Raw genomic sequence first — 16,955 nt, 5'->3', positions numbered from 1 at the left:
CTCTTATGATCGAGAGGACCCACTGATCCTGAGTGAGAATGGTCCACTTCTAGTAGAAAAGCACTATATGCCTCCTTAAGAAGGGAACGACAGAGTGGGCTGGCCTCGCCTCATTGGGAGGATTTTGCCCCCGGACCCCCACCTCTGGTCGGGGCTTAAAAGGGCCTCCAAGCTCCCTGAAAATTCTGCATCCAGGACTGACCATGGCCCGCAAACTGCCTCTTCAGGGCTGTTGCCCCCCTCACATATTGAGGCCTTCTGCCTTCATGGAAACGGGCCCAAGACTGAAAGTACTGTTTGGACTTAGGCCTATCCTCTGGCAATTTGTGGACCTTGTTGTCCCCTAACTGTTTTACCAACTACTTGAGGGCCTCTCCAAACAAAAGACGGCCCTTAAACGGAAGGGAACCCAACTGAGATTTGAACGAAACATCCACTGACCAATGCTGCAACAACAATAATCTCCTGGCCGACACCACAGAAGCCATAAGCCGAGAGGAGGCCCACATGAAGTCATATAATGCATCAGTTACATATGCTACTAAAGCCTCCAAGCGCTCCACAAGACCAGCTTGGACCCCTTGCAGCTGCTGAACCCAACACAAGCATGCCCGCTGCATGAAGCTGAAACAAATAGCCGCCCGAAGGCTCAAAGCAGAAACCTCAAATATCCGCTTGAGGTGAATCTCCCAGCTTACAGTCTTGGACATCCTTTAAAGCCGCGACCCCCGCCACCGAAATAGTCGTCTTCTTGGTGACAGCCGATACCGCAGCGTCCACCTTCGGCATAGGGAAGAGCTCTAACGTCTGCTCAGGTAAAGGATAGAGCTTTGACATAGTTCGGCCCACCCATAATCCCACATCTGGAGAACTCCACTCCTGGTCCACCATCCTCTGCATGGACCTATGGTAGGGAAAGGCTGAGGAAGGACCGCGAGTCCCATCCAGAACCGTGTCCGCCCCATCTAGGTCTGAATCTGACCGAGGAAGCTTCAAACCAAGTTCCTCGAGGACCAGTGGAATTAAAGGGGCCAATTCCTCCCAACGAAACAAACGAAGAACCTTGGGATCGTCCCTGGATACTGGCATATCAGCCACATCATCCCCCGGATCTGGATCGGCAGCATCTGAGTCTGCAACATCTGGGTCGTGCACCCCACGATTAGGGGCTGTAACCCCCTTCCAAGGGGAGCCTTGTATCCCCAGGAGTCTTTGAGTGCCCTCCGGAAACCCCTGTCTCACCGTCCGACCGCAGTGGCCCCAGTAAACGCTGCACCCCGGTGGCCAAAGTACCTCGCAACTGAACAGAGCCAGACCCAGCTGCCTGAATGGCTGGGGAGGGAGGAGGAGGGGCCATTCCCACCAGCTGAATGTCTGACCCTTCCTGCTGTGCCAAAAAAGCACGGTGGAGCAGTAAAATAAATTCCAGGGCAAAACCACGGGGAGCAGACCGGTAGGCCCAGCACTCCTGACCGAGCTAAATCCACTGGCAGCACCTCATCCAGGCTCCCCTGCCCCCCTACAGGGCCTAGGTGCACTGGGGAAAGCCACAGGGAGAGTCCTCCAGCACCCCCGAAAGCATTGCCAAGTCTGCCGGGGAACCTATAATGGCCACTGTTCACATGTTGGCCAAGGCCAAAGGCCCGACGCAGGAAACACCGTCCCCGACAGCAACCATATGGGCAGCGGAAGAAGGCCCGACATGCCGGCGTTTCGTGGGTGGAAGGGAAAGAGAAGGCCCCTCACCACCCGATACACACGCCAAGCAGAGAGAGAGACGGCTGAGGCGGGCAGGAACCGTGCCACATGTGTGGCAGGCCTGACCGCAAACCATAGTACGCGGTTAACCACGGAGCACAGCGAGACCGTCCCCCGGAAAACGCCGCCCCGATAACAAAAATGCCGCCCTTGGAGCCCGGGAGAGACTTACTGCCCTGCTGCAGCTGCTTCCTGCTGAAACTGTTTTCTTTTCTTTTTTTTTTTTAATTTTACAAAAAGCTCTCCTAAAGCTGAGGGGAGCTGTCCAGCTTCAGCTGAGCCCGAAAGCTAGGAGAGAGCCCTAAAAACAAAAAACAGCTGCCCCGAGCTGAAAAGCCATCTAGGCGGTCTCATGAAGGGAGGGATCTGGACTACCAGATTTGCCCCTCACAGATGGGAGCCAGAATGAGCTTACAAAAAGGTCACCGACCTCCAGCTCGTCCACCTCAACCAAACAGGGAAGGGTTCCCCAGGGAACCCGACTCCTGGGAGAAATGTTTCTGAGAAAAAGAAACGGAAAAAGAAAAAAAAAAAAGAACACACAAAAAAAATCACCAGAAGCTGCAGATGAATGCACCAACCACCATCTGCTGGAGGCAGAGAAATATTGAGGAACTGCAGGTGGCACTAGTGTTTATCAAGCAGTGTCAGTTAAACTTTCTCTGTCTCCATCTGCTGGCACGGATGCATAAACTCAGGAGTCTGGAATGATCCGGGAACGTACAGGGAATGAGTGATTTTATGGCATGCTCAGAAAGGAAGGGACAGATTTTAGCAATGTTATAGAAGAAACAATACTCTTTAGCAGTGTTTTGGATCTGCATAGAGGAGCGAGAAGCATCAAAGATGACGCCAAGGTTATGGACCAAAGGAACTGTGAGGATGAGAGCACTATCCAAAGAGGGAAAAAGGCTTGGGGGAAAAAACCAAGAAACTCTGTTTTGGCTATGTTAAGTTTAAGGTGGTGGTGGCATTTCCAGTTGGCAATGTCAAACAAGCAGGTTGAAATCTGGGACCGGATTCAAGGTGAAATTTCTAGAATAGCAAAGTAGATCTGGGAGTCATCAGCATAAAAGTAGAACTGAAAGCAGTAGGAGGAGATTATAGCTCTGAAGGAAGAAGTATTGAGAGAAAAGCACCTGGTACACAGCACTCACTTGACAAAACAGGGAGAGTAGCATCTGTTACCTGCATGGCAAGAGCGATGGTGTTGAGTAGGATTAGTACAAACATGATATATTCAAAGCCTGTGGAGTTCACCATGTACCATACACTGTATTGGTAATGGTTCTTGGGGATGTATCGGCGCAGAGGTTGAGCCTTCAAGGCGTATTCAACACACTGGCGCTACAGCCAAAGAAAGACAAGAAAAGAGACAATGAAAAGGTGACATCATGAAGTGGAAAGGTTAGAAGGAGAGGGCACAGGAGAAAGGAGAAAAACAATTTGAGAATGAACATTATCAAAGCAGATAAAGGAAGAATGAAAGAGAAAGCAGGGGAGAGGGAGTTAAGGGAGAAAGAGGGAAGGGCTAATCACCTGGTTCTTATCAAGCTCACAATTCTTGTATTCTTGTTCTCCTTGTGCCCGGAAGGTGATGATGACAAAGCCCACAAAAATATTCATCATGAAGAAGGCGATGATGATTATGTAAACAATAAAGAAGATGGAAATTTCCACTCGATAGTTATAGATCGGGCCTATGTTTTCCCCATTGGCATCAATAGCCTTGTATAGCAACCTAAAGGAGAAAGTAGAAGCAAATAGGGAATGAATAGAAACAGGAAGGGGTGGGAAAGGAGTGGATGTTTAGAAACAGAGAGGTTGGGATGAATAGTAGGGATGGAAAGAGACAAAGTGAGGGATGGGAATAGAGACGAAAGGATGGGAAGAGCAAACAAGAGAAGAGTGAATAACTTTTGCTTGCGCTTTCCCTCCTCAGTTTGGTTAGCAGACTTACGAGGGCCAGCCTTCAAACGTGGAAACGGTGAAGAGTGTCATCATGCCAGAGAGTACATTGTCAAAGTTAAAGTCACTGTTGTGCCAGATGCGGTCCCGTACTAGGGGATTTGTTACATCCCCCTCCTTGTACACAATGAATGTCCCCCTGAAAAAGAGAAGCCAGAGAGTCAATATGTGGTGCCCAGGGGTAGGGATCATAGATTTGCTGCATAGTGCTGGTGAGAAGTTTGGAGTCAGGGTGAAGGTTTGGCTATAAGCAGGATTATAGTCATGGTATGGCTACAATTTGGGATCAGAATCAGGATCAGGATCAGGGTTTGGCCATGGTTTAGGGTCAGGGTAGGTTTATGGTGTAGTGTTGGCTATGGGAAGCTAGGGTTGTGGTTTGAAAGAGTTTTGGCTATGGGTAGGATCTGATTAGTTTTGGCTTAGGGTTGTCATGTGACTGAGGGCTGCCTGTGGATGGGACAGCATTAGGGCTTAGTAGAGTTACAGCTATAGCTTGGAGTCAAGATTGGTACTTGGCATGTTTTGGAATGGGGAGGGTCAGGGTCAGAATTTAGCTATGAGTCAGGGTTGGGGTTTGACAGTTTTATCTGTGGTTTCAGGTCTTTGCCTACTTGCATTCTTCAGGCATGCGCTTGGCTTCATCAGTGCACCTGAAGAACTTCCCCTGAAAAATTAATTCATAAAACATTTCATGTTTCAGTCTCTCACTCAGGGGGATGAGTCCTGGGAATGAAGCAGCCCTATTGTAGTGACAGACTTAGAGAACAGGTATGGGTGCTTAGCAGACTCCATGGGCCAGTACCAGAGGCTTTTCCCCATGTGACAGGGTCAATCATACCCTGTGGGACAGGACTGTGGACTATCACTCCATGGCAAAGTTGTTAAGAATTTTTGGAAGAAAATAGGCTGTCTCCCCATGGAAGGGTTATTCATACTCTGGGAAAGAATTAGGGGCTCTCTTTCATAAGCTGGCATTATTCCAACTCCATGCAACAGGACCAGGGAATGTGCACTGTGATGGGGTCATTAATATCCAATGAACAGGGCTGGTGCTAGGGCCTTTAGCGCCCTCGGCAGATCAATGTAACACCAACCCCCCACCCCCAACCCACCTTCAGTTGAATGTGCCCTCTGACAGTGGTAGATATATAGAGTTATGGTCACCTTCTTCCAGTGCTTGCTCTCTCTCTCTCTCAGCGAGTGCTGCTGCCCCTTTTTGAAAATGGTGCCATCATGTACCCTGGCGGTGCCCCCGCCCACTGATGCCGCCTTAGGCAACTGCCAGCCCTGGGACTAGGAGCATCTTGCATGCCACTCACCTTGAACAGCTGTACCCCAATGCAGGCAAACATGAACTGCAGCAGTGTAGTGACGATCATGATGTTTCCAATGGTGCGAATAGCCACAAACACACACTGCACCACGTGCTGAGAGACAGACAGAGCGAGAGAAAGAGGAAGAGATTCAAACATCAGGACATACAGTGAACCATGTGCTGAGACTTGTACTGCTTGGCAGCACATATAGATTATCATGACAATAAAGTTTCTTGAATCTTGAGAAAGAGAGAATAACCACTATGTGGCCTATACAATAATGTATTCTATAATGTACATCTTAAGGCCCTTCTGCACACGCTACAAACAGTATGCTGTGCAGTAAAGCCGTAATGTGCATGCTAAGAAATTCTCTCATCACATTAATATGTAAACACTAAAATTAGTGTGTACCCATATGTAAATAAGGGAGCATCATAAGCAAATGAAGTTTTACCAGGCCCATAGAAAATAGTGTAATATGCAACCTCCTCACACTATTTCCCTTGAACCCAGTAAAAGCAAAAATGTAACGCATGCTTCAGACAAGGTGTTAAAATTGTTTCTGTGTACACTGTGTCCCGAAATCCTCTATGCTAAGTGGTCGAGAGTGAAAAGATCGATTAGCATGGGGGAATTTCCTCTTCTTTAAAACCCAACAAAAAAAGTGTCCCCCTCACCAACCCCACTGAGTACCATTCCCCCCTCCAACCTCATAGAAACTTTTCCCCTCAGAGGTATCTTTCCCTTTTCCTAAGGCATGCCCTTAAGAAGCACTTTCTCCATCCCTGAGAGGCTTCTACCCTCCCTCCCATGAGTCTGAAGCATCTCTCCTTCCAGAAACCTCCCAGCCTGAATAGAGGAATCCCACCCATCATGGAAACAGGCTGGAGGGATGTCAGAGTCCTTCTGCCTTCATTGCTTTTGCTGAATGATGCTACTAGGAGGTGCTTCATCCAATATGCTGAAGTATGTCATTTACCACAGAGGTTTACAGCCAGTATGCCAAGGAGGAATCCTTGCCACAAAATTTTAGCCTCCTGCAGAAAGAAGACTACAACCAATGACAGCAGTAAAGTCTTCCTCGCTCTCTTTACCCCCATGTGCTCTGCATGATGGCCTCCCACCAGCAGGAGGAATTAGCAAGTAGCGCACCTTGCTGCTGCCTTCTCATCAGCTGTCGGATTACTGTTGAAGTCAGAACTGCATGGAGTCAGTGGGTCTCACAAGACTGTGAGGCTCCACGTAGTTCAACTTAAGCAGGAAACCAGAAGGGGAGGAGGAAAAGGTTAAGGAGTGATGCTTGCCTGACGGAGATGACCCTAAAGGGGGGGGGGGGGGAGGGGAGGTGGTAATACCAAAGGGGGTGGGAGGGAAGGAAGGAAAGAGATGATGTCAGGAGGGTTGGGGGAAGGGGAGAGAAAGAAAGGTATTGATGCCAGGGATGTAGGGGAGGGAGGGAAGAGAAGGTGGTGAAGCCAGGGTGTAGGGAGGGGAGGGAAGGCATGGTGATCCTGCCATAGTGGGGGAAGGAAAGGAAGGGAAGACGTGTTGCCAGGGGGAGAGACAGGAAGGAAGACTTGTTGGTGCTGCCCTAGTGGGGGAGGGGAGGGAAAGGAAGGTAGTGATGCCACGAGGTGGAAAGTAGGGAAGGAATGGTGGGAATGCCAGGGGAGGGAAAGAAAATAGTGCTGCCAGAAATGGGTGGAGGGACGAGCAGGTGGTAATACTGGGGAGGGGGGGGGACAGGTGGAGTGAAGGAAAGATGGTGATGCCAAGGAGAGAGATGGGAGGGAAGAGATGGAGGTGATACCAGAGGATTGTGGGAATGGAAGGGAAGGTGAGGCTGCTGCCATGGAGTGGATGGTGTGAGGAAAGGTGATAGTATGTTGCAACAAAGTGAACCCAGTGCCGGCTGGGCCATGGCATAAAAAAGGTTGGGAATCGCTGAGCTGCTGTACATGATAAAATGCCTCTGAGCACCATCATTCAACAACGTCCCTCCTGTCCATGAAGATCTTGCCTTTCTGGACTGCTAAGTGGGGTGGTGGTTTGTGTGTGGGTGGAAGCTTCTTGAGATTTCTCTTGGGTGGGAGAATGCCTCGTTATTCTGGGGTGGGGATAAGACTTCTTAAGGAGGGCTGCAGATTTGCTGCTAAGTGGTAGGAGGTATGGGGCTCGAGGGGGAGGGCACATTTTTTTTGTTAGGGTTCAGGGGACAGGAAATTCCCTGTGCAAAGTGGCCCTTTCGCTGTGGGCTGATTAGCATGGGGATTTCAGTTGATAGCTAGTGTGGACGATACAGTTTTTATGGTTACTGTGCATGCAACTACTATGCTAGTGTAGAAAAGCTTTTAATATACAATTAGTAAAACTTATTACATATCATGGTATTCCAGGAATGAAAATTAGCAGGCAAGAACCAAATTTTCCTTTCCTGTTCATATCTCAGATCAGTTCAGACAAGTGGGATGTACCCAAGCCTCTTTACACTGGGTGGGATCCCAAAAGACCTGTACGCAGCAAACTTTCACCAAAGGAGGCCTCCTCAAGGGCCCTGACATCCAAATGGTAATGTCTAGTAAAAGTGTGCAAAGAGGACCAAGTCGCTACTCGACAAATCTCCTGCGGAGAAACAAACTGACACCGCCCAGGAGGCTGCTTGTGCCCTAGTGGAACGTGCCCGTAATCCCTCAGGGATTGACCAACCTTTACAAATATAGGCTGAAACAATTGCCTTCTTTAACCACCGTGCAATCGTGCTTTTAGCCACTATGCAACTCTTCTTTGATCCACTGATTAACACAAAGAGATGGTCTGATCTCCAAAATCCATTAATCACTGTGAGATATCTTAAGAGAACCTGATGCACATCCAAAAAATAAAGTTCCCTTGCATAGGGAGAATCAGATGTCAGGTGCGGAAACCATGGAAACTCCACCTTCTGGCTAAGATAAAAAGCCGACACAACCTTGGGCAAAAAGGAAGGAAATGCATACAATGAGACACCATCATTGGAAATCCACATAAAAGGATCTCTGCACAATAAGGCCTGAAGTTCCGAAATTCATCTCACCGAGCAAATCGCCACTAGCAACACCATCTTCAGGATAAGGTCCTTCAAAGAAGTCCTTCTCAAAGGCTCAAAGGGAGGTCCACACAGTACTCATAGAACCAAATTAAGATTCTAGGATGGACAAAGTCTACGGACATGAGGATGCATATGCTTTGCTTCCTTAAGAAAATATACTACATCCAGATGAGACGCTAAGGGTCATCCCTGCAACCTCCCTCTGAAACAACCCAAGGCTGCCACTTGGACTTGAAGATAATTATAGGCTAAACCCTTTGACAAGCCCTCTTGCAAAACGGCCAAGACCTGGGCAATGTTCACCTGGAAAGGATGAGTGTCATGGACCCCACATTGGGATTCTTCAGCCTTTCCTCATAGGGGAGCTGTTCCATCCCCTTTATCATTTTGGTTGCCCTTCTCTGTAGCTTCTCCATTGCAACTATATGTTTTTTGAGATGCGGCGACCAGAATTGTACACAGAATTCAAGGTGCGGTCTCACCATGGAGCGATATAGAGGCATTATGACATTTTCCGTTTTATTAACCATTCCCGTCCTAATAATTCCTAACATTCTGTTTGCTTTTGTGACTGCTGCAGCACACTGAGCTGATGATTTTAAAGTATTACCCACTGTAATCCTAGATCTTTTTCCTGGGTGGTAGCTCCTCTCCTGCACCAAATGAGGGCAAAGGCTTCCGCTGACAGTTCCCATTGCCCCGGGTTCAGCTGTTGTCTGCTGAGATAGTCTGCCTGCACACTGTTCACACCAGCCACATGAGAGGCTGCTAGTGCTGCTAGATGAAGTTCTGCCCAGGCAAAGAGTTCCTGAACTTCCTGAGCCACCAAGCAACTCTTCATTCCACCCTGCCAATTGATATAGGCCACCATTGCCACATTGTCCGAGAACACACGCACCGCATGTCCTTGAATCCAAGGAAGAAAGAACAGTGCCCTCCGGATCACTCTTGTTTCCAGATGGTTGATTGACCAGGATAGTTCCACCAGTGACCACTGCTCTTGGGCTGCAGATACCTGACATATCACTCCCCAACCACTGAGACTGGAGCCCAGAACTTCCAGATCTATTCCTTTCTCCAAATTAGGATGCGACAGCCACCATGAAAAACTGGACCTGGATTCCCCCTCGAGCAGCAACAGAGGCTGAAATTCCTCCGATAATGGATTCCAACAGGATAGGAGCACCTTCTGAAGAGGATGCATGTGAGCAAAGGCCCATGGCACCAATCCAGTGTAGAGGCCATGGAACCTAGCACTTGTAAATAATCCCAGATTTTAGGGACTGGCAGATCCCGCAGAAGAACCACTTGCAACTACAACTTGATCACCCTTTCTGAGATAAGAAACACCCTGCCTAACTGGGTTTCGAATCAAGCTCCCAGATAATCCAAGGACTGGGATGGCTCCAGATGACTCTTCTCCAGGTTTATCACCCAGCTCAGGGACTTTAGATGCTACATCACTTGTCGAATGGAATTGTGACACTCTACCTCGAACTTTGCCCAAATGAGCTAATCGTCCAGGTACGGGTGCACTAGTATCTCTTCCCTTCTGAGGGCTGCCGCCACCACCATCATCATCTTCGTGAGTGTTCTTGGTGCAGTAGCCAGCCCGAAGGGAAGAGCTCAAAACCAAAAATGCTCTCCTAGCACCGTGAAGCGAAGAAACTTCTTATGGTCTGCTCGGATGGGAATGTGAAGATGTGCCTCTGTTAGATCCAAGGAAGTGAGAAACTGCCCCTTGTGCACCATTGCAATCACTGTCTGCAATGTTTCTATCTGAAAGTGCGGCACCCTTAAGGTCACACTGATCTTTTGCAGATTTAGAATGGGCCGTAAAGAGCCCTCCTACTTGGGAACCACGAAGTACACAGAATATTTTCCTCGACCTTGCTCCTCCTGTGGCACCTGAATGATGGCTTCCAATCGCTGTAGCCGTAGAAGAGTGTTTCACACCGCAACCCACCCGCCTTGCCCAACCAGAGGGATGGCCCACGAAGGAACCTAATGCCTCTGGGAGCACCATCTTTACTTATTATGTCTTCTTTCTACACCTATTCTATATTAAAACTATATATTCTTTTTTTTTTTTAATAATTAAGTTCAGACTGCAGGTTTGCACCTCTACCATCTGCTGGAGACAGAGAAATACTGAGGGACTGTAGATGGCACTCTTGGTTAAGTAGCAGTGCCTGAAAGGAAAATTGGTTCTTACCTGCTAATTTTTGTTCCTGTAGTACCACGGATCAATCCAGACAGTGGGTTGAGCCTCCTGTCCAGCAGATGGAGACAGAGAAAAACTGAAAGAGTATCCTATATCATGAGAGAGCTCCCTAGCGTCCCTTCAGTGTAAAGGATATCAAAGCAGAGAAATATAACGATAACCCGTAAAAGATCAAGCAAGAAACCACAAACTATGAACTAGTAATTGGAAAAAATACAAAACATTTGGCCCGATACAGTAAAATTTGCGGGAGAGCCGGCGCTCCGAGGCGAGCGCCCGCTCTCCCAACATGTGCCCAGGCCACTCTCCTGGGCACGCGATCGAGTATGCAAATGAGGGCCCACGGTAAAAGGAGGTGCTAGGGATACTAGCGCGTCCCTAGCGCCTCCTTTTTGACAGGAGTGGCAGCAGTCAGTGGGTTTGACAGCCGATGCTCAATTTTATCGGCGGCGGTTCTCAAACCCACTGACAGCCACGGCTTCGGAAAATGGACGCCGGCATAATTGAGCGTCCATCTTCCGACCAGCGGGCCGCTGGCCGATTTAAATTTTTTTTTTTTATTTTAGATTTTTTTAAAATTTGGGGGCCTCCGACATAATATCGCTATGATATTAAGTCGGAGGGTGTACAGAAAAGCAGATTTTTCTGCTTTTCTGTACACTTTCCCAGTGCGAGCAGGCGTTAATTTCTGAAAGTAAAATGTGCGGCTTGGCTGCTTGACTGCGTAGGAAGAGGAATGGTCAGCAGAAAAAGGGAGGTGATATTGCCCCTATTTAGGTCCCTGGCGAGACCTCACTTGGAATACTGTGTACAATTCTGGAGACTGCACCTTCAAAAGGATATAAACAGGATGGAGTCTGTCCAGAGGGTGGCTACTAAAATGCTCAGTGGTCTTAGTTCTAAAACATATGTGGATAGACTTAAAGATCTAAACATGTACACCCTTGTGGAAAGGTTAGATAGGGGAGATATGATAACGGTATTCAAATATCTCAAAGGTTTCTATGCACAGGAGGTGAGCATCTTTCAATGGAAAGGAGGCTCTAGAACAAGGAATCATGGGATGAGGGTGAAAGGGGATAGACTCAGAAGTAATCTTAGGAAATATTTCTTTACAGAGATGGTAGAGGATGCATGGAATGGCCTCTCAATGGAGGTGGTGGAGGGGAAAATTGTATCTGAATTCAAAAAAGCATGGGATAAATACAGGAGATCTCTGCGGGAGTGATAGATAAATTAGAGAGATGGGCAGAGTAGAAGGGCCATAAGGTCTTTTTCTGCTATCATATTTCTATGTTTCTATGAGTTTGTGCTGTACCTTGAGACCTTTGGCGCGGTTAATGGCTCTCAGGGGTCGCAGCACTCTCAGCACCCGTAGAATCTTCACCACGGAGATGGCACTGGAGCTAGGAAATGAAGCAGGAGCACAAGAGAGAAACTTTTCAGTTATAGCCCAGCATAAATGTTCTATGGACATCCAATCCAATTGTTCTTTCCGCAGACTACTCCTAGGGGGGTAATTTGCAAAAGAATATATGCACATAAATCCCGATTTATGCAAATAAGTCTGCTTTTGAAAATTATCCGAGGACCAGTCCAGGGAAAAGCATGCGGAGAACGTGATTTTGTGCATACTCTTCCTCAGACTAACAACAGAGCGGGGATTACTCACATCCTTGCAGTTTTGCAAGCATATGTGGTAAGTTACACCTGCTCAGGAGCAGGTATAACTTTCCATGCGTATGTCTGTGTGCATACTGGAAGTAGTCTTTGAAAATTCCCACTAAATTCTATGAGTACATTGTACCTGCAGGCTTTAGGACTCCATGGATTGTTTGAAGATTACCCATTTACTGTTTTACTAACTGGAAAAAAATAAAACCAGATATCATTTAACTTTCTTTACTTGCCCTTTCAGTTTATGTACCTTAAGACTCTTGTACATGTAAGACATTTAAGACTCCATGGTGAGACCACACCTTGAGTACTGTGTACATTTCTGGTCGCCGCATCTCAAAAAAGATATAGTTGCGATGGAGAAGGTACAGAGAAGGGCAACCAAAATGATAAAGGGGATGGAACAGCTCCCCTATGAGGAAAGGCTGAAGAGGTTAGGGCTGTTCACCTTGGAGAAGAGGCGGCTGAGGGGGGATGTCATAGAGGCCTTTAAAATCATGAGAGGTCTAGAATGGGTAAATGTGAATCAGTTATTTACTCTCAGATAATAGAAGGACTAGAAGTCCATGAAGTTGGCATAGGGCACATTTAACAAATCAGAGAAAATTCTTTTTCATTCAATGCACAATTAAGCTCTGGAATTTGTTGCCAGAGGATGTGGTTAGTGCAGTTAGTGTAGCTGGGTTTAAAAAAGGTTTGGATAAGTTATTGGAAGAGAAGTCCATTAACTGCTATTAATCAAGTTTACTTAGGGAATAGCCGCTGCTATTACTGGCATCAGAAGCATGGGATCTACTTAGTGCTTGTGTACTTGCCAGGTACTTGTAGCTTGGATTGGCCACTGTTGGAAACAGGATGCTGGGCTTGATGGACCCTTGGTCTGACCCAGCATGGCAACTTCTTTTGAGATTGCCAGCATTGACATGACTACTCAGCTATAAACAATGGGTGGTTACCTGTCTTAGTTTCTGACTTTCAAAAGGCCATTTATTCCCCCCTGCCCCCATAGTGAAGCATTTCCTCTTTTAAACTTAAGAAAAAAATTATGCCTTAACTATAACTAGAAATTATACCTTAATTAGGTATTCACCTTAGCTCTCAGAGGGAGAGCAATTAAATTAATAAATGTGCCTATCACTGACTTAGAAACAGGAAACACAAAATAACGCCAAAATAGATATCTCATGGTCTTATCACCAAAATCGCACTACTAGTTACTAAAAAAAAAAAAAGAGACATCTACAATCTTAAGCTAAATAATGCTTATTATTGGTAATCATTTCAGTGCAGCAGCACGTATAGTTTTAAGACCTTGCAGTCGCTTGCAGATCATTTGCAGGCCTTTATGGAGCTACTGTTTTAGAGAATTCCTCAGCTGCTGAACATGACTAGAAGGCCCCCAAGATACATTTTGAGTCTGGCCTCATTGTTACTGGAATTGCCTCTTTCATTTAGAGCTAATTAAATGTGGTGAAAAAGTAATCAAAAAGAACACGTGAGGTATTTCAGCTGAGCAGGTCAGGAACCCAGATCTAACTGCTGCTTTCCCAATGTGTCACTCCCTGGCACTTGCAAAGTTTTTCTTTTTTTTCACTACTTTGTATGTTACTGAAGGGAGCACATGCACAAACTCATGTCAACCAAGTTTCTTGCATCTAAATCAGATGAGAAGAGAAAGCATGGAAAGGAGTCAAGAGGAAGAATAGAGAGAGAGAGAGAAAGAGACATGAGAAGAGATGAGGAGTGTAGAGGGGAGGTGCAGAAAGGGAAAGATGAAAAGAGAGAGTATGGAGGGGAGTGAGGCTCTGCAAAGAGCAAGGAATGAGAAGAGAGAGAGTAGAAACAGAGCCATATCTTGGGGAGGATTATGGTCATTTATCACTTACTGAATCCCAAAAGAAATGAGAGAGACACTAACAACCAGGAGGTCTAAGAGGTTGAACCAGTTCCTGCAGAAAGAGCCTTTGTGAAGGAAAGCCCCATAGGCTGTCATCTGTGGAAAGAGGGAGAGAGAGAGAGGAAGTGATGGGTTGTATCAGAAAACCAAAACAAAAAAAGAATACAAATAAATCATAATATAAAAGCAAAAAAGATAATGGCAGTTGATAATTTCTACTAAATAACAAACCACCCTCATCAAATCTAGCTCAATACCAATGCAAATGAAAGTGGATCATCATTGAAAAGCTAACTTTGAGCCACAAAAAAGCAAGTAAGGAAGCAGAAAAAAACCAAACCAAACCAAATGGAACATTATGCCCCCAACAAACTCTCACACCATATTCTCTAACAAACCCCAACACCATTCCCTCTAACAGACCCCAACACCACATCCTCCAAAAAAAAAAAAAAAAAGAAAACTCCACCAGACCCCCCAGTGGATCCCCAACATCATATCCTCCAAAAATACATCACACCTCCCAACAGACCCTAACATAATACCCCCAAAAGTGGTTGGTGAGTCAAGCTGGAGATGCTGCAGAGATCACTATAGTCATTCCCCCCTCCATTTTCTTCCCCCAACACATCACGGTACTCAACTCCCCCTTTCCTCTGACATCCTGGATCACATCACCTCCGCTCTATCATCCCTTGACATCCTCCCTCTCCTTGATCTGTTTGCATTTCCTGCCTCTTAATTTATTTTTGATGGTGTGATTGCACCACTGCTCTTATGCATGAGCTGTCGGTATCACCCCAAAACAATCTTGACACCATACTCTCCAGCAAACCCTGTAGTGTTTCTATCGAAGGGAAATCATATCCCAGAAGAAACCTTTAATAATGCTGCAAGATTTCTATCACACAGAAATCATCTGTGTCTCCTCCCCCCCCCCCCCCCCCCCCCCGGTCCAGACTATGAATTACCCCTATGCTTGGGGTGAGAAATTATATTTATTAATATGATTTATCTTCGAGTTCGTAGCCTGAGTGGGGGATGAGACAGGGTTCCGATCACTCCAATACCACAATTCTGTGCCCTCCCCATGCAGTCTCTCACTTGTGGCACCACAGACCAGATAAAATCATCACACCAGAATAAAATAATAATTAACCCTTTTACTAGTATTATGTAAGTAGATGGTAAATCCAACCAGAACATTAAATGGGAAAAGTACAGAAATGAAGTATAATATAAACTTGCAGTACTCTTATTTTATATCAAGCAATGCAAAATAACACTGGGCATGGCCTGTTAGCAGGGCAACCAACACACTCATAATGATAGTAACAAAAACAAAGAACTCTAATAGAGAGAGGTTAGGGGAAAGCAGCAAAGTACACAACTTTCAAAAATTGTCTTTACCCTGAGTACTCAAAAAAAGGAGGGGGAAACAGATCCACTCCAATGTCAACAGTTGTAAAGAGTGCACCCTGTCCCAAACACAAAATTGTGTGGAAAAAAACAAGAAAATGAAGAAGTCCATCTTGATGGTGGATCTGGCTAGATGACAAACCAAAAAAATGAGCACTGCAGTGTGTGAAAAGACTCTCTCTCCTGGGGAGCTTCCCCAAATGGTTTACTTGGTACTAAACAGAAAACTGGCCTTGTTTCAGTCTCTTACATAAAGACCACGGTCCATCAGCTTCTTTTCCCCAGAACTATCTTGTGTGGCTATACCTGCCATCTAGGGTATATGCTTGACTTCAGCTGAAAGGCTGAAGTGGTTAGGTTGAGATACTGAATTTGTGACAAAAAGCAAGAAAATAATCCTTCTCCCTCCTCTGCTGAGATACTCTCTGTACAAAGTTTAGATTACTTAACTCAGTTTCTTAGGAGGGTGATCCAGCCATGTGCTCCTGGGTCTGGATATCTGTGGATAGGAAGTCTTTCAGTATCTCAATCCCTCAGTTCCTGGCTCCTCTGTCCCTTGTTGGGATTTTACATGTAGCTTGGCTATGAAGCAAGAACAGCTGTCTGTCTCTCTATTTCCTCAGAGTGCAGACTTCTGTCTCTCCCTCTCGATAATTAGTTCTTCTGGAAAAGAATTGATTGCAGGGCTGCCAGATGTACTCCTCTCTTCTCCTGGCTGTCCCCACCTCTCACACACAGACAGAGCCAGCCAACTTGCACCTTTTCTTCCTTAAATGGTCTCCCAGCATTCCTTTGGCTTCTTCCTCTGCTGGCTATGTAGTGCTGTCCTCTGGGCAGGACAAACAGTACAACCTTTTTCTCAACTTGCTAACATTGAGTACTGGATGCTGGTTCTTGCAGAACATTTGTTATTCACAGGAGACATATGGGTTTTGATGTATTTTTATATTCCTTCACCTTGGCTTGGGCGGCTTGCAGTCTCTGCAGGGTTGAAAACCCCTTTTTGGCAAGTCCAAAACAAATCAGTCACATTCAGATGCAGCTTGGTCCACATTGTAAGGCTCCAACACATAAGCCCTTGGGGGCAGAAACCTGGTTTATAGTAGCCTTGCTATACTACTTATCTTGCTAAGGGCTTAATTTACTAACCGTTTTTCCCATAGACTTAGAATGAGAGTAAATCATGTCCTAAGTTACCTGGATAAGTGGCTACTCCCACTTACACCCTGGGAATGCCTCTTTTTCATCCAGCTAGATTTCAGCCAGATGATGACTTATCCAGCTAAGAGACTAAATATACCAAAACTTGCCATTTAGAGCAGAACTAGGACATTTCTTCTTACTACTCACCTCACAAGAAGAATATTCATACTCTGGTATCACCTCATTGAAAGCAACACAAACTCCTTTTGCTTCCAGGCTCTTTGTGAAGTAACAAATTACCCTAGGAAAAAACCATTCAGTACCTACTGTATGTTGCAAACCTACCATATCATAACAGCACTGACTTCAAGGACTAAAACAGCAACAACTCCTACGATAAGGCAGCTCTGCAAATATTACACAAGCACTAGAACTCACATGCATCTCCTATTGGGAAGT

At 46.1% G+C, this 16,955-nt stretch overlaps 1 protein-coding gene across 1 annotated transcript in view; it reads right to left on the bottom strand.

The window, feature by feature from the left end:
• Window positions 1-16,955, bottom strand: part of CACNA1F (calcium voltage-gated channel subunit alpha1 F) — a 186,565-nt gene that overhangs the window by 80,212 nt on the left and 89,398 nt on the right. The window contains exons 23-29 of the mRNA XM_029608013.1: window positions 13,924-14,030; window positions 11,679-11,766; window positions 5,049-5,156; window positions 4,341-4,393; window positions 3,719-3,865; window positions 3,298-3,499; window positions 2,947-3,105 (exon numbers count right to left, since the gene is read on the bottom strand). Of these exons, the coding sequence (XP_029463873.1) occupies window positions 2,947-3,105; window positions 3,298-3,499; window positions 3,719-3,865; window positions 4,341-4,393; window positions 5,049-5,156; window positions 11,679-11,766; window positions 13,924-14,030 (864 nt within the window). The remainder of the gene's footprint in view (window positions 1-2,946; window positions 3,106-3,297; window positions 3,500-3,718; window positions 3,866-4,340; window positions 4,394-5,048; window positions 5,157-11,678; window positions 11,767-13,923; window positions 14,031-16,955) is intronic.

This window comes from Rhinatrema bivittatum, chromosome 1 (assembly GCF_901001135.1).
Source record: "Rhinatrema bivittatum chromosome 1, aRhiBiv1.1, whole genome shotgun sequence".
Classification (NCBI taxonomy): domain Eukaryota; kingdom Metazoa; phylum Chordata; class Amphibia; order Gymnophiona; family Rhinatrematidae; genus Rhinatrema; species Rhinatrema bivittatum.
This window is presented reverse-complemented; position numbering and strand designations above follow the sequence as displayed.